This window comes from Lacerta agilis, chromosome 3 (genome assembly GCF_009819535.1).
Source record: "Lacerta agilis isolate rLacAgi1 chromosome 3, rLacAgi1.pri, whole genome shotgun sequence".
Classification (NCBI taxonomy): domain Eukaryota; kingdom Metazoa; phylum Chordata; class Lepidosauria; order Squamata; family Lacertidae; genus Lacerta; species Lacerta agilis.
Window position 1 is genome coordinate 48162533 of NC_046314.1, and position 23111 is coordinate 48185643.

The following is a 23111-nucleotide window of genomic DNA, read 5'->3' on the forward strand; positions in this document are numbered from 1 at the left end:
AGAAGTTAAGATTTAATTTGTAATATTTTTGAATCTTGAAGCTCTATTTTTTCTCTAAACTGAATGGCAGAGTTCAGATCAACAACATAAAAGGAAACATTATCAGAACAGAAGGAAATTTTTACTTCTCGGCTTTTTTTCACATGTAGTATTCATGAAGATAGAAAAAAATCCCAAACCAGGACTAGGAGAGCACTATCCATTATTACCTGTTACTATTCTACTCTTTTCAAAAATACAAATGAGGTTCATTTTCCCTATGATTATTTATTTATTATCTTTTAAAAATTCTTCACTACCTTTCAGAATACAATATTTCCGATGGTGGTTTACAACCTTTAAAATAATTTAAAAACATATAAAATATAAACAATATAATCACAGTCATAACAGCAGTAAAAACATTTCAGATCAATACATTATAGTAATCACCCATGCCAGATACCAAAATCAAGATTTTTAAAAAATGAAATTGCTATTGTGTCATGGGTTTCCCAAATTCAGGTTTCCCAGCATTTAGGCAAAAAGAGAAAGGGGGAATGTATTAGCATTTGGATTTATTTCTTAATCTTACATGAAGAAGGATTCACTGATGCATGGTTTGGCTGTGGATTACCAACTTTTATGAACTACTTCCTAATTTTTCTATGGGAGACCAATACAAACTCAATTTGGACTACTTTAGGTTGCACTGCAACTGCACTTAGTTCTTGCAGCCATTTTCTGATTGCTTAAATCCTTTTTTGGTAACCTAGAATTTCATTAGTTTGATCAACATTTTAATTGTATAGGGAAGGGTTCTTTTTCATTTTATGAGTCTATAAACATCTAAATACACATATTTCAGAAGCAAGTCCCATTGATATTAATAGGACTTACTCTCAGGTAAGTGAAAATAAGACTGCAGCCTGCATCTCTCCCTTTAAATTGTCTTTTAAAAGTCTTCTACGTGGCCGAATCATGCCAATGTAAAATCAGTATGACATGAAAGAAGTGAATTTTTTAAAAAATAGCGTGTAGATCCTTCTATAGGTAGAAGCAAAGACATTCACTGTGGAAGTTATAAATCCACAAAGACTGCTTAGATACTAAAGGTGCAATCCACAACCATTTAAGTCTGAGTTGAGTCTGGGTTATTTTACTTGGGTTTCCTTCTTCTATGAGTGGGATTCCAAGTAGCCAGCTCCTGATCCTTAGAAATCAACACAATAAACCTAATTTCGTGCAAACAACTGAGTTTAGTATTGATTCTCTTATAGAACAGCCATTAGCATTTATGCAGTGATAAAACTATATATACATTGCCTTGGGAGTAAGTCCTTTTATTTGAACTCAGTGGTACTTGCTTCTGAGTAAACATGTATAAAATTGGACTGTTTGATTAATTCCTATTCTTCCATCAGCTTTCACGCCACTAAATAATCATATTTTGAGGGGGTCAAAAAGCCACTATTAATGTTTGGAAGAAGATTCAACTTTATACTACTATTAGGTCAGGAAACTACTACCAGCAGATTCAGAGTGATCTTGGGACAGGGGGTGGGAATCTGGCACCGGTTAGGAGATATAAAATGTCTTTGATTATGTGTTCTGCCTTTGTCAAGCCACCTGTGTTAGAAGCACACAGATCTGTGAATTGACAATTTCTTTTTAAAATAAAAAAGTCATCTTGGTGATTAAATTGATTTGTCAGTTAGTTCCATTCTAATGCTGTGATAGCCCAGTAGCTTTCAGTATGCTGAATGGTTAAAATTTGCTTTTGTGGTCAGTGTCAGCACCCTGACCTCTGCTGAGCTGTCACCTGAGTCAGAATTGCTGGGATTAAGTCTTTGATATTGTGATGTCTTCACTTATCAATTGACTTTTTCATTACTGAAGATGTTAGGCCTTTTGTTTCCCTTCTTAGTAAGTACCCAAGCAAGTCTTAAATAGAAGACTCTTTCTTTCCCAACCTGTGGAAGTTGTAGGCTCTGCTTTTCTCTTTTTTTCCTGTGTTAATTAAATGGATTACTTTTGGAATTTACAATACAGTTCAGTTGTGAATCATTGTGCTTAGCATTAGAAAACGAGAGTGAGAGAAAATGAGGGGGTATACACGTGCAAGCATACACTCAGTAAATATAAGACTAGAACAGACTTTGGCTCAAATGTTCACATTGTATTTTTTTATTTGGCTTTTTTAATGTGATTGCATATCATAGTTTGAATTCAAAAGTAGCTATACTTTAATGCACACAAAATTAGAACTCTAAATACTCAAAAATTCTGTTTGATCATCTGAAAACTGTCTTTTGGTAGGTATGCAAATCCATACCCCACTGAATATATTTATAAGTTTTGTATTTCCTACAACAATCCAAATTAATAAATGTTTAAAAATCAGGTAAGATTTTAAAATATATTTTGTTAAATATATTGCATTTTAAGTACAGTAAAATGATTGCCTGACAATCCTTCATTTAAATATATATTATATATATTTGTCATCTGAAGGTAAAATAATGATAGCAAACTCTCACATTCTATTCCATTTTGATCTTAATAATAGTTGTTCTCTGTTTAAGCAAATGAACTCTTTCGTTCCAACAGCTGGCTCAAATTCTGAGTTAGATATGCAATATTGCAATGCTTGTAACACGATTGATTTGTTTAATGTTTCCTTTGCTTGTGATGTAATGCAAAATAAGGTCTTCCTTATCTTCCTTCATCCCCCTCACCCCCAAGGTCTGAGCCAATTAATAAGGCTTGTAAGTGCTTTGTCACAGGCTACCATGGAGGTCTGCAGAGAAGAACTTTAATCCAATAAACATTTCATTTAGATCATGAAAAGAAAGTGTGAGGAGAAGCTCCCGTAGGAGAGGGTGTTACTGCTGTGATATGAGGAATTTGCCAAATTAAGCAAAAGGCCTTCATATTTAACACATTAAACGTGTCAAAACTAATAATGGGAATAGTTTAATTTGGGTTGAACCTTACATTGTGAATATTCTAAAAAGCCACAACTGTTTTCTTCAAAGACTTACTGTTGAGCTGGATGGACAGGGCAGGAGGAGGTTGTGAGAAACCCAAATAGCAAATAACACTGGCCGAAAGTTGGGGTGGGGAGAGGAATAGATAATTAGGTGTAATTAGCGTGTATGAATTGTTGTCTCCCTGCCCTTGGCTTGAATAAATTTGGAAGAAAAAAACCCAAGTGGTGAAACTGCTTTGATGTAAGAGGAGTCATTGTGGCTTGGCAGCATAAAGGCAGTGTTTTATACTTCTTACATAATGGTTGTGATACAGAAAGACTGAATGGACTCTGCACCCCCCAGTCTGCTTTACAGCAAGGACTTTTGGATTCTCTTGAAACAAAATGCAGCAGAAGTTTTCAGTTGTTGGTAATGAGGTAGCAGACCTCATCAGAGATAGGCGTAAGCCATCCTTAGTCTGCTTAGATCTTAATCATTTATTTTTATTTTGGAAATCTAGTTTCTTAAATCAACACTTTCCCTTTTCTTCTTCTTCCCTGTTTGGAGCTCTGGCAGGAGCAAAGATTCATGCCAAGTAAGGAAGTACAAATCAGATTTTGAAGTAAGAAAGCATTGTGAGCAAACTTCATATTGGATGGAACTGAGTTAAAGTAACTTAGTCATCTTTATATATTTGACCTGTTGTTGAACAACTGCTCATTTGGTCTAGCATGAAACATAGCCAGTCCTGTTCTGCTTTGCAGAAAGGCATACTGTACACCGCTTACTTACAGGAATAAGAGCTATCCTTAGTTGTGGGTGTGCATTCTTTGTAAGAGTTGTTTATACTTTTGGATATAATGCAAAGCATCTTGTCAAAGACCAAGATGTTGGTTTACATATCACTTCTGTTTGGTGCAGTGGGTAGGGAATGATTCTCTTGAGAGACCTTGAAAAAGGAAGCCGTGTTATGCTCTTACCTTATTCCCCACCAAAACTTAATATTGTTCCCTTTGTTTAGGACTTTCTCTTGATTATGCACCCACTAAGCTGAACTTTAAAGAACTTTATAGTTATTGCAACTATAGTCTGAGATCTGTTGCATAGCTACAGCTAGATGGTATGTAGAAACAAGTGTAAAGCATCTAATTTGAATTAAGGAACCAAATTATCAATTTTGTGTGCTGAAGCAGAGACACTAAACTTATTATTCCAGCTGAGGTTCTGGACAATGATACAGCTATGGAGAATGAACAGTTACTTCATATCCATGGTGTTTTAACAAACATAGGAAATAAATCAATATTAATAGAGAATAATTGTCAGCCTTTAAAAATATAAAGCACAACAGATCTGATTTAATACATACAGACTCCAATTATGCAACGTAGCAGCAGTGGTAGCTATAGCCTTACACACACGTTTTATGCACAGTATTTTTTCCCAACTTGAGGGCCTGATCTAATCATTTTGGGTGTTAAAATGCTTTTTATCTTTTTAGATTTAGCATTTTATATTTATTGAAAATGTATTATTTATGTACATGCACTCTATTCTCAATTTAGAGTTCTGTAGCTACTGGGATATGCTTGAGAAAAGGAAACTGGCATTTCAGTTAACCCTTTGAGGGTTTATTATGTAGAACAAGTAGCCTTTTGTGCTTGAAGTTGTACACTCTGAAAAAAAAAGCAACACCTGAATATCTCTGGAGCTTGAATAATTATGCCCGATTGTGTTTTGCTGGTGTAGGTCACAGGAAATTCACTTAGGGTAGACTCTCTACAAAGCTAAGATATATGCAGATTTTCTGTTGTTGGATTGTGTAAAAATTATTTACTGTTAATACTTGCATAAAGGTTAGAAAGGTTGATGAAGTGATATTTAGTATTGCTTTACTATTCACTGCGTGTCAGGATGTAATTATGACTGATTCATGGAACTGTCTTAGGAACGAACCATCTTTATTAAAATGCTGATCAAGATAAGAGCTGACAGTAATAAAGAATAGAACATTTTAGTCTTGTTGCTTTTCAATGATTGCTAATTACCCCAGAGGTCATGTATAGTGCTTGGGAGGATTCATTGACATTATTTTCTTTTAAGTCTGCTGTTTGAACAACATCTGAACATGAAGACAAAGACTGAGTGCATGCTGAACAATAGTTTGACCAAGTTTTTTTATTCCACAAATACTAGATGATTCCTCTCTTTTCCGTTTTGCTACAGAAATTTATGTTCACCCGATAAGGCAGGATCTTTGTTTTCAGATCATATCCTGATCATATCCATCACTGTCTTCAGAAGGACAAACAAATAAAGAAGAAACAATGTACTGCTAACTCACCTATAGTTTATTGTATGTAGAGCATAACCCAAAGTACAGGTAATTAAAAGCCCAGTCTCCTTCCTATGACTTTGGTTATCTTATAAATCAGAATCTTCAGTTTCTTTATTAGATTACAAGGTGCATTTAACCTACAATGTACCTTCAGATAGAAGAGTTTTTAGTACCCTTTGTACCATGTTTGGAACTGAAGTGTGGGCAGTGTTACATGTCATGATTTGAAGACAAACGAATATCCAGACAGAAGAAATACAAAGCATGGGGGAGAGATTTAGGCCAATGTAATAAGTATATAGAGAGGAGTGAAGCAAGTGATTTCAGGCTAAATGTGTTTCTTAAGGGTGTTTTTTGTTGTTGTTTTTGGTCACAGACCCCTTTGAGAATCTGATGAAACTCCTCTCCCCAGAAAAATACACATAAACACAAACACACACTCAATTTTGCACACAATTTATTTTATCTCAGTAGAAAAATCTTTTTTATGTGTGCTCAGTCCACAGACCTCTTGAAGCCTATGGGGTCTATAGGCCACAGGTTAAGAACCCCTGGTCTGAACCCTAGGTTGAACAGCCTCTTGCAAGCTAGGGCTCCCCCCTAACCAATGTTTTATCAACAGCAACTCTCATAAACCCCAGCTGGTATGGCCTTGCTGGCTGAGGCTGATGGAAGTTGTAGTCCAAAACATCAGAAGGAGAATCAGTTTTGTTAATGCAGAACTAGAAGAAGTAGCACTTAATGGGAAGTGGGGTGTGGGGGAATGATTTCTGGTATGTGCATGAAGTGAGTAGATTAGGTAGGTGCACAGAACTCAGGAATCATAATGAGGGCAGCAGGGGTAGAAACAGGGTAGCTTGGGTATGGGTAATAACCCTTCTCAGTAGTTAAAATAACCTTCTGAGGGCTTCATGATTGGTGGGCCAGAGGCAAAAAGTGGGTGGGGCAAAGGATGTGATTCTTATCTTGTATAGTAGACTATATTCAAGCCATGAAAAGGTTAGTGGTTTCTTCATACACATGTATGTGCATGCCCCTTCTCCTCTACATTCCCTATTCAGGCAAGCAGAAGGCACCATCATAGTTCAAGGACACATTTGAGCAGGCAAAAGCAGAGTCCCTAGAGCAGGGCTAGTAACAGGACATGACTTAGAGAGAAACTTTAAGAGCTGGGCCTGAGGTTGCCCTTGTATTATTATTATTATTATTATTATTATTATTATTATTATTATACCCTGCCCATCTTGGCTGGGTTTCCCCAACCACTCTGGGCAGTTTCCAGCACATATAAAAGCATAATAAAATGTCAAATCAACATTTCAAACAATTCATTTGCAATTCATTACAAAACCCACTAGCAAAATCATAGCACTCTTCTTTCTGTGATAAATTCCCTCACTTCCACCCTAACTAGAGTTGTAACAGATGTGCTATAACAAACATCCACAACAGTTAGTGTTAACAGGGAAATGTTAAACAAGGATTCACCTTAACCAAAACCTGAAATCAGATTTGGGACATTGGCAGAAATCCTAGCTAATTGACTAAATTAGTGAATTGGTAATACAACCAAATCTTTGGAAGAAGTGCTGGCACATAGGCGTTGTAGCAGGCTTTAATGTGGAGGTATTCCTCCTGTTTGAGAAATATATTTATTTTTAAGCTCTTGTAAGCACTTAATATTAATTATGTATTTATTTATTTTTAAGAACTAATGTCCAGATTAAAAAAAACTTAATTTAATAATGAAACTTATTTTTTTAAAGGAAAACTGGGTATCAGGCTGGGGGGGGGGCCATGCAAATCTTTTTGGGGATGGTTCATAGCTCGGTGGTAGAACATCTGTTTTGCATGTACGTCCCAGCTTTAGTGCCCAGCATCTCCATTTGGGGTTGGGAGAGAAACCTGCTTGAAATCCTAGAGAGACACTGCTAGTCACTTTAGACAATACTGAGTTAGAAGAACCAATGGTCTGACTTGGTATAAGGCAGATTGCTATGTTCCTATGCTGTATTTTCAGTATGGATGTTATATCTAACTTGTAGTGATTACCTGTATATGGAGGAAAGCATAGTTGTCTCCAGTGGCTGTATCATTTTCAGTAGTGTTAGGGTTATTATTCCATTCTAACAGAAATTCCTAATATCAAGGTTTGTCTCCATTTCTACCTTACAGAGGCCAGGTAAAAAAGCTTCCTGAGTCTAAAGTTTTTTCCCTTACAGTAACGTGTGTGAGTGATAAGGTTTTTTTTAACCTTCTTAATTATATTTTCAGAATGTAATTGTGTTTGTCCTTTGCTCTACATAAATACACAAACCAATACATAATAATGTGAGCAGATGAATAATTCTAAGCATTAAAATTGAATAGTGTAAGAAGTCAGAGTCTTTATGCCAATGGTATTGAAATGCTCCTTTGATGTGACAGACATAGCAGCTCTGCTATGGCTAGCTTCTATTACCATTGGGAAAAGGACAGGAGACTTTTAACACTGCAGATGAAATAGGATTATCGAAAGACTTTAAATGTAAACCAACTGTTAGGAGTGTAGCTTTAAAATTAAGGGCTAAAATATGAAGACTCCAGCTAAAAGTTCTTTAGCTGCTGATTAGGATTCCCTGATGGTGATTAGTGAGTGTGGAATGCAATCATGCCTGTAGGCTTTAATCAATCCCATGATGGAGAAGTCAGTTGCTCAAAAAGAGACCAAATTAATACATGTATTGTTTCTATTGGGCTTATTATTTTTAACCCTAAAAAAGGAAGCAGGAACACTAAAAATTTCGGAGCATGCAGAATTTCGACAATCCAGAAGCATGTGCACTTTACTACCAAATATTCTACCTGTCTTTATCCTAAGAATGTTTTGTTTTACATTGCACAACATTCTGACATGTCTTTCTGTTGTGTTGGGTGAACAATTAATCTCACTGTGCAGTAACCCAAGACCTTTTCAAATAGCAATTTTCCTTGTGTAAGTATTTAAAATGTTGAGATATCTCCATTTTTATTTACATAACCACCACTCTGTGAATATATTTAAAGTCATGTATTCCTGTTATTAAGATGTTCCAGTGTATGGAAGCTTAGAGAATAGTTTGTGATGTGAACAGGTCACCTGATAATAAGAGACCTTGCCTGTGCTGAAGTCAGGTGACCCAACAATATGTCCATGATTTTGCTGCAGACCGTGGAACTAGCATCTCAAATGCAGATTCCAGAAGCTTGAGCGCAATTATAAGAACATCAGTTTTCACTATAAGGGAAGGCCTTTGTGTTTCATTGGGGTGGGGGTAATCCAAGTTCAGGTCTCCTTGTCCTTAGAAACAACTTTTCCCTTCCTACTTCCTCATGTGTTCTGATCTACCATGCAATCATTGCTATTATTATATAATTAATAATATGTATGTATGTATGTATGTATGTATGTATGTATTGCCTTTATGTGCCAAGACAACGCATAGTTTCAAACAATATTAGAATAAACAAATGATACAAAATATCCTTATGCAACTTCAGGAACTGATGTCACAAACTCCCAGACCTTGCGTCCAGCTTCCCTCAGAGCAGACAGCTCCTAAGGAAGGTGGGAGAGGGATAATAACATTACTAATAATAGCAATTTTAAAATTTTAAAATATTCAGAACTGCCTCTTCCAAAGTGCAGTGAAATTAAGCATTTGCATACACTGCAAATTTACTCAAACTGCAGAATAGTTTAAAAGGCATTTTTCCAGATTTGCAGCAGAAATCCATTCTTGCTGACCACTGTGTGCTTGGGCTGCAATTTTATTCTTGCTTACTTAGAAGAAAGGTCCACAAAACTCAGTTGGAGTTATTCATTTATACTGTATTTTTAAAAGTTTGATATGTAGATTTTCTGAGTTTGAATGCAGCTTACACATTGCAATTCAAAAACACAATCTGTTATATTCAACTAAATCATATTCAGAGCAGACCGGTTGTAAAAAATGTACCTGGTAACTCAAGTTACTTAGGTCCATAGATTTCAATGTGTCTGCACTGAGTATGACTTTTGGAAATCACCCAGTATCAATTAACATTCTTTTAGAAACTTAAAAAAACTTACAGCATGCCATAATACAAAGCAGCAATTTATAGAGAACAGGTGAAGAAAAAAGTCTGCCAAGTCAAAGAGAGGCTTGCTTATGTAAAGCTCACTTTATTTACCTTCAAGTACATATACAGAGGGGATGTGGGTGGCGCTGTGGTCTAAACCACTGAGCCTAGGGCTTGCCGATCAGAAGGTCAGCAGTTTGAATCCCCGTGATGGGGTGAGCTCCCGTTGTTCGGTCCTTGCTCCTGCCCACCTAGCAGTTGGAAAGCACGTCAAAGTGCAAGTAGATAAAAAGGTACTGCTCTGGCGGTATGGTAAATGGTGTTTCTGTGCGCTGCTCTGGTTCGCCAGAAGCGGCTTAGTCATGCTGGCCACATGACCCGGAAGCTGTCTGCAGACAAACGCCGGCTCCCTTGGCCTATAGAGCGAGATGAGCACCGCAACCCCAGAGTCGTCCGCGACTAGACCTAATGGTCGGGGTACCTTTACCTTTACCTTTACATATGCAGAGAGTTGGGCTGTTCTTATACATTCAAACTAGGGCTGTGATTGCTGGCATTCCTAGCCCCTATTTCATTTTGATGAGCAAAAATGATAGAGGTTGTTTGAAACTTTGATCACCTTTTGTCTGATTTGGATGAACATCCACTTTACGTTGTTGTTCTTATCTGGCTCTACTACCTTGTATTGCTTACTGAGTGATGCTGGAAATTTATGTTTGTAACAGCTGTAATAAGGCATTCTTAATGGCCGGGAGGGGAATTCTCAGTGATTTCTTGGTATAACTTTGAAGCAGCCTTGATGGTGGAACAAGCATAATCCTTCCATGTGAATAACTTGCCGGACCCATCATTCAGTTTGCCTTATGCACTGCTCAGATATGCTGTATCACTTGCAAAATTCCATAGCATCTGCTTAAGGAAAGTAACAACTCTGTTATTTTGTTTCTGTATTCAGAAATACTGCAGCACTATCCAGCTGGATTCCGGAATAGACTATAGGAAACAAGCGCTACCAGCAGCAGGAAAGCTATATTACCTGTAAGTTGTTAAAGCTAAAAGTATTTTTCTTTTCTTTTTCTTTCCTTCACTGGCCAACATGTCTTGCCACAGGGGCAAATAAAAACACCCCACCCCACAAAACCAAACAAATGCCAACTATCTTCTGTTTTGCCACAGTGCTAGTGCCATCAGATGGCATTTTCAGTATCTTCAGTTACATCATTTGAAATGTGTGACTGAATCAAAACTAATTAGATTTTGGGGGGAGGTGTGGTGTTTGCAGAACTGAAGTGACAGATGGTTATAAAGCAATGAATATCCTCTTGTAAAAGAGTGCAATTCCCTGGTAAATAAAAGAGCATCCTTTATTGTAGTAAACTAATTATTTATACAAATCCTCTGACAAGGACTCATTTACTGTTGGGTGTTACCATTTGTGGTTTGAAAAACTTGTCTTATTTTGACAGATGATCTGCTTGTATCTAGGATGTTGATTTCCTTCAGCATTTATTCTGTGTTTGAAGATGATAAAAAATAATACCACAATACAGCTATAAGTACAATTTATCTGTATAGCTTTGATTTCTGTTTCCCTAATGATAGTTTACCCTCAGAGCAATTTGAGAATACAAGTATATGTGATGCAAAGTTGTTCCAACATTTAAGAAGAGAAAGTGGTTTTAATCAAGCCAATACAAGTACAAATCTACTTGTAGCTTTATTATGGCGTTGTTTTTTAATATTATTTTTTAGGAGTTTAAATAAGGACTGGGCTTTCCAGCTAGCAAAATGATTAGCCCCAGTCTAGGACTATAATGGGAGTGTACCATTTAGTTCATAATCCAGGCATAGCAACTTGTATATAATTTTTGGGGTGAGTTTTATACTCAGGATTACCAGACAACTGGATATGACCAGATATGACTGAAGTTTTAGGCTTTAACCTTATTCTTAGACTTCTGGGGAAGGAATAAAATATTGGAGTTAGGGACTTGTTAATTAAGTTACTGAGCATTGCTTCACACCCTGAGCAGGAAAAAAGAAATTTCACTTCACATAGTGGGTTCAAGGCCACAATTAGTGCTTGCAATACTAACAAATGATTTTGAAATACTAAAATTTTATTTTTTAAGGGATAAATAATTTATTTTCTCATATTGTGGTAGAATTCATGTACCGGTATGTTGATATTGTGTTAAGCTTGGACTGCATTGAATGTTGATTGGTACTTCTATAGAAATGTGGTTTTTCCTCCTGCTAATCTGGACTGAACATCAAAGGGCTTGGGCAAAATTTGTCTGTTTTACCCATAAACAGAGTTCCCACTCCAGATCTGTAAAGAAGAGGTGCTAGGTAATGTTATAGGGATGGATTCCTGCTTCTGGCATTGCTACATTTTGAGCTAAATGTATATATATGGGAACAAGGGCAGAAGAATCCCACAGAGTCTGACTTACATTTCAGGGCCTTCGCTCCTAGTGGGCAAGATGAGATAATAATGGATTGCTAATGGTGAGGCACCATCCTTAGTACAGTGCTACCTTGGGTTACAGATGCTTCAGGTTACAGACGCTTCAGGTTACAGACGCCTCTAACCCAGAAATAGTACCTTGGGTTAAGAACTTTACTTCAGGGTGAGAACAGAAATTGTGTGGCGGCAGCAGTGGAGCAGTGGGAGGCCCCATTAGCTAAAGTGGTACCTCAGGTTAAGAACAGTTTCAGGTTAAGAACGGACCTCCAGAACGAATTAAGTTCTTAACCCGAGGTACCACTGTATACATATTTGCTGGCATTGTACTTTTGCCTGAATTCACAAAGGACTGAGTCAAAGATTGCAACAAGTTGAAATGGAACAGCTGTGGTCTGTCTGAAGGATTGAAATGTGGGGAATACACACACACACACACACACACACACACACTTTAAGGCAATTTTTCTGTGTTTGGTTCCATAGTCCCAGTCCTTAAAACTACTAGCACTTTTTACTGTGCAAAAGAAGTTTATTATAACATTTTGGCATTCTGTATCCAGACTAAGTCCAGTTTAAACATAAAGAACCATAAGAAGAGAGACCAGGAGTCAGGGCCGTCTCGTCATAGGGGCTGGATGGCGCAGTGCACCAGGGCGCCAGGCCCCCCAGGGGCACCCCCGCGAGCCCGCCAGCATACTAGGCGCCCCCTCCCGAACCCGCACGCGAGTTGCAAGCCGGCTGCCCTCCGGAGCCCCAGCTGGAGCGCTGGGAAAGGCGCGCAAAGCCTCGCGCCGCTCCAGCGCCATGCCCCTCATTCCCCGCTCGCCCACCTCCCTCCCGCGCTGGCCACCCCTCGGGGGATGAGGGGCGTGGTGCTGGAGCGGCGCGGGGCTTTGCTTGCCCTTCCCAGCACTCCAGCTGGGGCTCCGGAGGGCAGCCGGCTTGCAGCGCCATGCCCCTCATCTCCCGCTTGCCCACCCCCCTCCCGAGGGGCGGCTAGCGCGGGAGGGAGGTGGGCGGAGAAGCGGCCCACCGGGGGCGCCGAGGGATCGTCGCACCAGGGCGGCCGATCCCTTTAAGACGGCCCTGCCAGGAGTCTCTAACAATATTAACACCTGGACAGCAGAGCAAGCAAATATATATGCCACATGGTCATAGTATTTCCCACTATAGTAGTATGCATTGCATTTCTATTTAAATTATAGTAAATGGGTGATGTCTAGCTGAATCTATTTGAGACACTCTCTGGAGCAGACTTGGGAGAGGTGTCAGGGGCTGCAGGGGAAGGATAGGAAAGGAAAGGCCTATTGTGCAAGTAAACTTCTGCTCATGCCACACAGAGTATCATCCTGTAATTCTAAAATGGTATATAAACATATAAATTACCACTATATGTGAATTTTATGCAAATCTGCTTCCTCTTTTGTACTTTTTGGATGGTTATGCTTAAGTGGCTGCTTCAATCATTGCTGAAAATTTCCTGTAATTTCATAATCTTTGGCCATCTCAAATTATTTGGAGGAAGATTTTAGATATGTCAAAACTAATTATATACAGTATGATCTTATACATGTTTACTTTTAAGTAAAGCCCACTGAATTTAGTGGGACTTATTCCTAAGTATAAAGATGGAGGGCACAAGGAGAAGGCGACGACAGAGGATGAGATGGTTGGACAGTGTTCTCAAAGCGACTGGCATGAGTTTGGCCAAACTGCGGGAGGCAGTGGAGGATAGGGGTGCCTGGCGTGCTCTGGTCCATGGGGTCACGAAGAGTCGGACACGACTGAACGACAACAACAACATTCCTAAGTAAGAGGGCATAGGAATGCAAACTTGATTCTAGAAAATGCCAGATCAACACATTACATTTTATTTGTATCTATTTAAACCTGTGATAAAATAATATTTACTTCAGGTATAATTTCATTGCGCCCTCTTACGAGGTTTGTAAGGGTTCCCCTTCAGATGCTTGCTAGCTTTTGCTTCTTTGCTCTCATTTTGTGTGTGAGATATAGACAAAAGCTTATCTTTCTCACTGTGTGTGTTTGTGTGCATTGTTGGCATCTGTCTGTCTCTCGAGACAATGGAACAGTGCGCCATTGAGAGTAAGTCAAAGCATTGGGCAGTTATGGTGCCTGCTGTGGCTGTAGAGACCAACATGGGAGAGACATGTTTCATTGCAGGTGGGGCAAATGAAGGCGTCCAGTTTTGCTGCTACTGATGCACCATGGGGTTTCTTCTCTCTGCGCTCCTCCCAGTGTGTGTGTGTGTGTGTTTCCATTGCCTCATTACTGGAAACAGCTTGAAACACAAAAGTCTTCCTATGTATGCAAATAAAGCAGAATCATCTACCTGAGAGTTAATGTTCTCTGCTTTTAAGTGTATTCTAACTCTAATGTTTGTATTTACAACATAACATCCTGTTCTGTCTTTCTCACTCTCTCTCCTTTTTTATGGGCAAAAAGCTAAGCAAGCTCAGGCAGCTGTTTGATGTTGGCTTCAAGTGTTATTAATTTCATATTCTATTATTCTTTTCACTGTAGCACAAGTGAAGCTGATGTGGAGGCTGTCATGGATAAGTTGTTTGATGAGCTGGCTCAAAAACAAAATGATTGTACGTAAGTTAATTTCTCTTGAAAGAGAATACATTTAGAACACAATGCCCAATCTCCACTGACCAATTAATAAGTTCCACTGCTGTATATGGGTTGATGCCACACTCAAGTGGCAGTCATTGTATCAGCATTTTGTCTAATTTATGTGTTGAATCATGTGCTATTATTCATCAAGCTATGCATTTCCTATCTGTAAGAGATGAGTTTTGTAGTAATTATCCAGACAAGATTGAGTCTTTGTTCATGTTCCCATAGTAACTAGACCAAGGATTTTAAAAGTACAAGGCAGAGAGCTGAGAGTGAATAAAGCGTGTGGAACCATTGCAGACTTCACATTTGAAGAGCTGTGTGACAGAGTGAGTACCCAGTCAAGCCTAGATCAGTTGGGCTTTTCAGGCTCCCCCCCCTCTCTTTTATTATATTATCCCAGCTCCAAACAAGCTTTGAGATATCCTTTGAGCCTACAACAAGAATAACAAGAAAACTTGAATTCTAGAGTTGAAAAGTAAAACTGAAAGGGTGAAAAAAAGCATAGAACAACCAGTTTCTCTTGAAAGTGATCTCTAGGATAAACAATTTAAATGTGTGAATAAAATTCTGGAACTTGCTAAGGCACTAGTGTCCAAAAGAAATTCACATCTAGGTGTCAGTTGTTAAATGCTGATCATTTAGGTAAGGAGCACAAAGAATAAAAACTTCCTTTCAGAATCAGACCAAAGGTCCATGTATTACATGTCTCCAATGGTGAATTACATTTGATCTATCCTAGTTGTTTTCACTTACCGGTACCTCCAGTGAGACAAAGGATAAGAATTCCATCTAAATACCTTTTCAGCCAAGGATTCACATGCTGCCCTCTGAGTTACTACTCCATAGTGACTCTCTGAGAGACCCTATAGAATATTCTTTAAGAAACTGTCCATCTGTACCTGTACTGAGAATGTAGAGCTGCCAGCCAGGTAGCTTACTAAAGAAGCCTGTTGCCTTGATCAAGGGCAAAAGCTGTTCAATGGCTGTCTTACCTACTGTGACTTTATAGGTATAGTATATTAAGATACTCTGATAGGTAGTTTTGTGTAATGTGGATACTAGAGTTCTATAATTGCATATAGTATATATTCTAAAAAGGTTTACTTTTTTATAATGTAAAATGATCTCTAGAAATCTTATCTAATGGCGTAGTATGACCAAAAGAGTCTAGCATTGTGTGTCTTAAGTGTTAGCCTTGTTGGGCCTTTTTCGGAGTACTCAAGAATTGCAGCTCATGAGGAGAGCAGTTGTATAGTCAGGAAACTGCCCCTCTGCAGACATGCCCCTATTATATAGGTGATATTGGAGGTGGTGTGTGACTCGGGAATCCTTGTAGGGCTGATTTGTACATCCCTAACCTCCTACCTCAAACAGTTATGGTTATTTGGCTATTATGAGACAAATAGGGCTTCTACAATAAGGGCAAGTGCCACTTAAACTGGAGGGGAAACAGATTGCTGGCACATCAAAAAGGTGGCAGAGTAGTTTTGAAACCTATCACTGAAGAAAAGTTGATAGGAGCTGAAGAGCACCTTGTTAGGGGGCGAAAATGGGAGTGTTCCACATGGGAGTGGAGCAGAATTAGGCAATGAAAGTGTAAGGGTACATGATAACCATTTAGTGCAGTAGGGGGAAATTTGGAGAGCAACACCACATATAGATGGTCATACTCTTCCGTGAGAAGTCAGTGAGCCAGAATGGGCAAGCTAGAGTGTCCAAAGGGAGCATAGGTATAGTAGCCAATGTGGAATGGAAAGAACCAGTAAGATACAGTTATCTTTTGGGGACTAATATTCTATGAAGCAAAGGGAAGGGCAAATGAGAATGGTGTAACTGTATGTGAAAGAGAACATAAAATCAAAGAAACTTGACATCTCCAAAGGAACAGGCTTTTTCACAGGAAGTGGGATGATAATACATACCCCAAAGTAATAGAATTGGGGATATATTATTACCTCCTCAGCAGAATGCCCAGGGGGATCTTGAGATGGACAATGCAATCAATTAGGCATCTAAAAGGATAATGTTGTTGTAATGAGTGTCTTAAATTACTCTCACATTGACTGTGGGTAGATTCATGTTCTGGTAAAAGGCAAAAAAAAAATTTAAAAAATTGTTGTTTAGTCATTTAGTCGTGTCCGACTCTTCATGACCCCATGGACCAGAGCACATATTTTAAAAAATCTAGAAAACCCTAAATCATTCTGCCCTAAGACAGTTGGTGATGGAACTGATGAGAGGGGAGTTTCAAGTGATGCCCAGGACCAGATGGAAGGCAGGAAAATGTGCTGTTGAACTGATGTGGAACAGTGATCATAGTGCTATCAAATTCAACATATGGACAATTGTCAGAGAAGTCCAACATGATTGCACTTGACTTCAGAAGGGGGGGGGGGTTGAGGTAGAGCTGCACTGGTGAAACCAGCCACCTTCTGAGTCTTTCCCCCCTCACAGTCCTTCTTCTGGAAACAGCTCCCTTATGAAGGCTCCAAGGGCCGGAGGGTGGGATAACACAGGTGGAAAAAACCATTAGCTGCTCAATATTGTATCATTGGGGAAAGTGCAGAAAAGAGCTACCAGAATTATCACTGAGTTGGAACAACTCCACCATGATGAAAGGTTATAATAGTTTGGGGTTTCAGCTGAGAAAAAAAGCCAAGTAAGAGGGAGGGACTCCTGTTTAAATCTTTGGCCATTGGCCTGTAGGACCCCTCAGGACTAATAATACTAATAATAATAATAATGCCATCAATTTACACTAACTTTGAGTGTAACTTTGGGTCAGCACAAAAAAAAACAAATGCTCTTCTATTAAATGCGTTGGTGCAAGGTCATTTTCCTTGGTCAGACAAGTAGGCAATGAAACATGATTGTTGCCTTTTGTGGTAAAATAATAAAATGGAAATTTAAGAGTTTAGTCCTATGCATTTGCATTCAGAGATTATTACAACCAAATTCAGTGGGGCTGGCTTCTTAGTTAGTGCAATTAGGATTACATGCTAAATTCTAAACATTACAAAATTATTTTTAACAAGCCCCATAAATGTTCAGATGGCAGTATTTAACACTGAAGAAGATGAACTCTACATACAGATTGTGAAAATGAGTTGGTAGTTATTTATAGTCTGAACACACACTCATAAAAGTCTAATTAACTTTTAAATGGAAATACTGTACGGTTTTTCTTTCATTCCTAGGTCATTCAAAGCCAGCCCTACCTTCATGCATGACCACCCACTTGATTTAGACATAGTGGCTGAATCATGCCCCAACACACACACACACACACACACACACACACACACACACATGGATTAGTCCATATGCATTAGACTGCAACATAGAATAGATTTGTAGGTTTCATATTTGCAGTTATATATATTTGTGGCACTCAGAGCTTTAAACAGTGACAAATCTCAGCGGACTGATTTGCACATGATTTAGCACCATGTGCATGAGCTGGAAGGAGCCTGAACATTGCCTTGGGCTTGGGTGTTCCCCTCTCCTCTCCACATAAGGAAGGAAAGGACCTTGGCAGTGTCTCCTTTAAGTTTCAGTTAATACTGGTGTAGCTTTATGTACAGACCTGATTTTGTGCTTTAAAAGAAACTCTGGTTAGTTAAACAAGCCAGCTTCATAATCCAAGGTTTGAAGTTGGCTTGTTAGAAACTTAGCACAGTGTTTCTTCTAAATGCCAAAATCTGGTTCCTTTGTCACTGTCAGGATTTGTGGAATGTAAAACGAAAGACTGCAGAACACCTTCTCTAAATCACACAACAGGGTCAGTCAGGTGTGTGCAAATCTGAGCTTTGATCTTGTTGCAGCTCATGCACATTGCACTAAACCATTGCTTAGTACAGAGGTTGTCAATCTAGAGAACACCTTCTTCTGTGAGAGGTGCACATGGGGTCTATGTGTGAGTGTGGGAGGGTGAGTATGTGTGGTCTGTGAGGTTGCATGTGTGATTTATTGAGTGTGTGAGAGACATGTATGTTTGTCTGAGGTCTGTATGTGTGCAGTGAGTGTATTGCATGTGCATGAGAAAGTGAGTATTATTTACCCACCTTGTATGGTTTCCCTAGTGCTGGAGAAAGCCCCCTGTTGTTAGATAGCAACAGCATCAGTGTGTGAGAGAAAGAGAAATCAATATTGTGTGATCTCCACAGGACCAGTCAGACATGTCTGACTTCCCTTGACCAACTGAGGTTGTCTGGAGCAGCGGGTGGAGCGGGAAAGCAACAATGACTGTACTTTCTTTAATTTTGTGTTATGCCATACCCCATGGCAATCTTTTTCTCCCCATGCCATGCTCCAAAGGCAGCTGTTTCGTGGCTGATGCCCACAGTGCTATCTCAATATTCAAAAGTGTGCCCACTGTCCCAAACAAGTTGGCTGCCTCTGTCTTAATGTTACATACAAACTACAGAGTGCCGTGAGTTCTTTGTAAGTCTAATTTATATACGTGTTAACATATTGGCCTGCTATGGGAGGAAGGGCAGGATATAAATTGAATGAATAACAACAACAGCATACCCAGAATGTGTCAAGCTCAAATAATAAGCAAGTGTCATGGACAGATTTTTAAGTATATTATTTCACAGCCTCTGCATTGGCCTTAAGTTCTAGACATTGCATAGCAAATGGAAGAAGGTCCACTGCATCACGTAGAACAATTGTTTTCATTACACAGTTGCTTTTTATAGATGGCCCTGACTTTATAACACACAGAGAGTCGTTTCACTTGTCTCTTCCCGCCATCCACCCATTTCATCCATTTAACCTTGTTTCAGAATCTAGCATCTGTGTATAATGTAAATTAATACTGACCAGAAAGGTAGGTGCAGCATAAATCTTATCTTTAATATCTCCATGTTATCTTTTAGGGAAGTTTTTAATGTTTGATATTGTTGTATTTGGTTTCTGTTGGAAGCCGCCCAGAGTGGCTGGGGAAATCCAGCCAGATGGGCGGGGTACAAATAATAAATATTATTATTATTATTATTATTATCTATATTTCTTAATGCTTCTTTGAAAGAAAAACTTTCAGCCATGTTTATGCATAGCAAATACTGCCCTCTGATGGCAATACTAACTTTTTAATGTGATTAAGGCTGTGTGCTGATGGTTCTTTCTCTGCAGCAATGGTGAACTTCCTGATCCACTATTAGTAACTTGATAGTGGCATAGACATAATGGAGATGCTCTCTAGGGGCAAAAGCCTGGTCACTCACTCTTCAAAATTCTTAGTAGCATCTTTTGGCAGTCAGTGTCAGTCCTAAGGATAACTTGCACTTTTTTAATTTTAAGAGCTACATGGGCACCTATATTTATATGCACCCATCATTTGACGAACCAAAATATTTAATTTAAAAAAATTCAATCCAAAAGTGTGGTAACCATGAAGGCAAGGGGATAGTTACTTTTAATGGACACTTCTCAATAGCTGCCAACACCAAACACACTGAAACCTAGAGAGAGAGAGAGAGAGAGAGAGAGCGCACAAGAGTTGTTCCCCCCTCCACTCTGCTTTTTTAAAAAGTTTGTTCCCTTTGTTCCCTTGATTGAAGAACTGAGGTTGATTCGCCTAGGGAAGACTGGCTCTAAGCAGGGGCGTTTCTAGCCCCTTGGCTGCCCGGGGTGGGAAGCCAAGAGGCACCCCTGGGGGCGGGGCATCGTGGCGTGTGCATGCGTCATGACGTCATAACGCACGTACACGCCGCGACGCCCCCGCCCCGGGGGTGCCAGGCGGCGGCTTCAGGAGGTTCCTGAAGCCGGCACCTGGCAGCGGCACCCCTTCGTGCCGCGGCTGCTCGTGCCTGCGCGAGCAGCCGCCGCACGAAGGGGTGCCGGGCGGCAGCTTCGGGAGTCTCTTCAGCCCGCAGACACCCGAAGCCGCCGCCCGGGCTCCCTCGGCGGAGCACAAGCCAGCCAGCGGCGGAGCTCGGCATAGAGGCAAAGGGCGGGCCAGCAAGGAGGGGGTGGCACCCCTCATCGCTGGCCCACCCCTTGCCTCCATGCCGCGGCAAAAAAAGCCGTTGCAAGGGGGGACTATTTTTGGCGCTGCCAGCGAGGGGGGGGACACCCCTCCTTGCTGGCCGCCCCTGCGGCTCCACCCCGGCAGTGCCAAAAATAGCCTACATTTTTATTTATTTATTTATTTTAATTTTTAAGCCCAGGGGGCGGGGCCACTGCCCAAAGTGTCACCCCCAGCAGGGCACTGCCCGGGGCGGCCCTCCCTCCCTTGCTACGCCCCTGGCTCTAAGTAATGCAACTGCAGTCATTTGTAATTCTGCATGTGTCCACAATTGGAAGAGCCCACAAAAAGTACAAACAACACAGAACCAAAAGGTAATTTCTCTTAAATAACATAGAAAGAAGGAAATTGCAATAGGTAGATTCCAGGGCTTGACTTTCTTTTCTGCTTCCTATTTCTGTGGGGGTTTTATATTTCTAGTACCAATAATAAAAACCTCACATCGGAGCAACAGGCTGCTGCTTTGCTTTTTTTCCTTCAGAAGCAAAAAAAGGTCAGAGCCATCACCTTTGTGTGTTTTGAAGTTGTGACATTTCCTCGTCACAGAGGTGCATCTGGCACCTTCACTATACAGCTTTTGGTGAATGGGGAAGATGTACCTCTTTACCCTGGCCTTTTGCACCTGAGATGTGTAGGACCCACCCTTACTCCTGTGACTACAATACCTTTTAACTGCTTTAAATGCTGGATTTTAATACTGGGACCTGCTGCTGAAGGGGGGTAATAAATTTAATGATAATAATAATTAATAGAAAAATAAGGGAAAATGGAATGATTTGTTAGAGCATTACAATATATAGACAGCTATTGAAATAACTTGAGTTGAGATAATGGTAGAACACTTGTTAACTTGGTAGTGAAATGGAAAAAGAATGAAGTGGACAGCTCAGTCAAGCAGATTAAAGTAGATTAACAGCTTGGTGGGCTTGAATTGGCATGAATGTGGTTTGAGTGAGTGTGACATCAATGAAATCCTACTTCCCAGTATTAAGAATTAGTAACAGAAATCCACAGTGGTTGGTCTTTATTATCCATCTTTTACATGGCAGCAACAAGGTAGAAAGCCAAGTCATTAATCACAGAAGTTGATATAAAGATAACTGTAGACACACTACAGACTTAAACAAGTTTCCCATGAAGTCCTAGAACTATCTGAAAATTGTTTAGAGTCCTGCAGAAAGGGTCGGGAGTGCAGCTGAGATTGGGCTAGCAATAGGAAAAACACCACTGTCCGCAGAGTGGGTTTTGGTGGTCCCATCTGGTTAAAACAAAATCAGAACATTTGCTTACTACAATAGGTATGTTCATAAATAAATACAGTAAGTAAAATTAGATGTGGCTGAAGGTGTCATTGTGAGAATGAGGAATTGTACCAGGTAATCTTAGTGGAATCTTGAAGTGGAATAACATGCCCAAATACAGCACTAGCTGAAGTGCCATTGAGTATTCAAATTAAGCAAATCAGTTCTTCCTAGGGCAAGTTATGTAGCTTCAGAATAATTATTTCTTTAAAACTAGGCATTGTATTGAGGCTGCTATTGACTGATGCAGAAGCATTAAGCTCTTCAGAAAGGTGACATTTCATAATAAATTATACCATCATAGACTTCTAGTATTTACATGCTAATCAGTCAATCGTACAAAGCAAGACCTTGGACTCCAGATAGGCTTCCGTAACTTGTCTGGCTCATTCCACAAAATTAAAGCATTCCCCAATAAATGTAACTGAAAGAGGAACAAACTTCAGGAGGTGCATAGGAAGCTGCCTTATACAAGGTCCAGCCATTGGTCCATCTGGCTCAGTACTATCTTCATTGATTGGCAGCAGCTCGCCAGGATTTCAGGCAGGGTTCTTTCCCAGCCCTTCCCTGGACATGTCAGTTTTGAAACTGGGACCTTCTGCATGCAAAAGAGATGCTCTACCACTGATCGGTGGCTCTTCCCTTACCAGAGACTGGATTTATATACTGTAGTTCTTTAGCTAGTTAATAGGGATATGTTCAATGGGTTCACTGCACAATGGCTCAGAAGTTGTGCATGGCAGGGAGTCGGAGTCAGTGGCCAGATGCAAAAGCAGGAAGGGCTCCTGCAGCTTTAATAATTACATAAAAGATGGAATTTTGTACACTGAGTGCTAATTTATACCTGGTGCAATTCCCTCTTCTACACAACTATTACAGGTGTAGCAGCCCTGTCCTTGCTTGCATCCGACCACCCTGCCTAGTAAGAGAACTCAAGATTTGCATGCAGGAGACCCCAAGTTCAATTCTTGGTGGCCCTGCTTAAAAAGGGCTCTGCCAGCATGACTGGGAAGGGGGCCTGGCTGAGGCCTTGCAGACGTTGCTGAGCTAATTGGGCCCTCAATCTGACTTGATATAAAGCAGCTCCACCTGTTCACAGGATCTCACTGGACTTCACCAAATTTGTGGCGGTGTTCCCCCTGCCAGGTTTAAAGAATACTGGCATTACACAAGGCACCTGGGTTTGTGTGATATTTAGTGGCTTGTATTTCTTCCTTCAGAACTCTTGGCTTATTCATTGGCTTGTAAGGGTTCTCTCCCTGTTAGGAGTCCCAGCATAAAGAAATCACAT

The 23111-nt window shown here is 39.9% G+C and overlaps 1 protein-coding gene across 3 annotated transcripts in view; it reads left to right on the forward strand.

Moving 5' to 3' along the window:
• Positions 1-23111, forward strand: part of AFG1L (AFG1 like ATPase) — a 55860-nt gene that overhangs the window by 23578 nt on the left and 9171 nt on the right. For all 3 annotated transcript variants that reach the window (XM_033143554.1, XM_033143555.1, XM_033143552.1), the window contains 3 exons: positions 10325-10407; positions 14384-14454; positions 14711-14811. In XM_033143554.1, coding sequence (XP_032999445.1) covers positions 10325-10407; positions 14384-14454; positions 14711-14811 — 255 coding nt within the window. The remainder of the gene's footprint in view (positions 1-10324; positions 10408-14383; positions 14455-14710; positions 14812-23111) is intronic.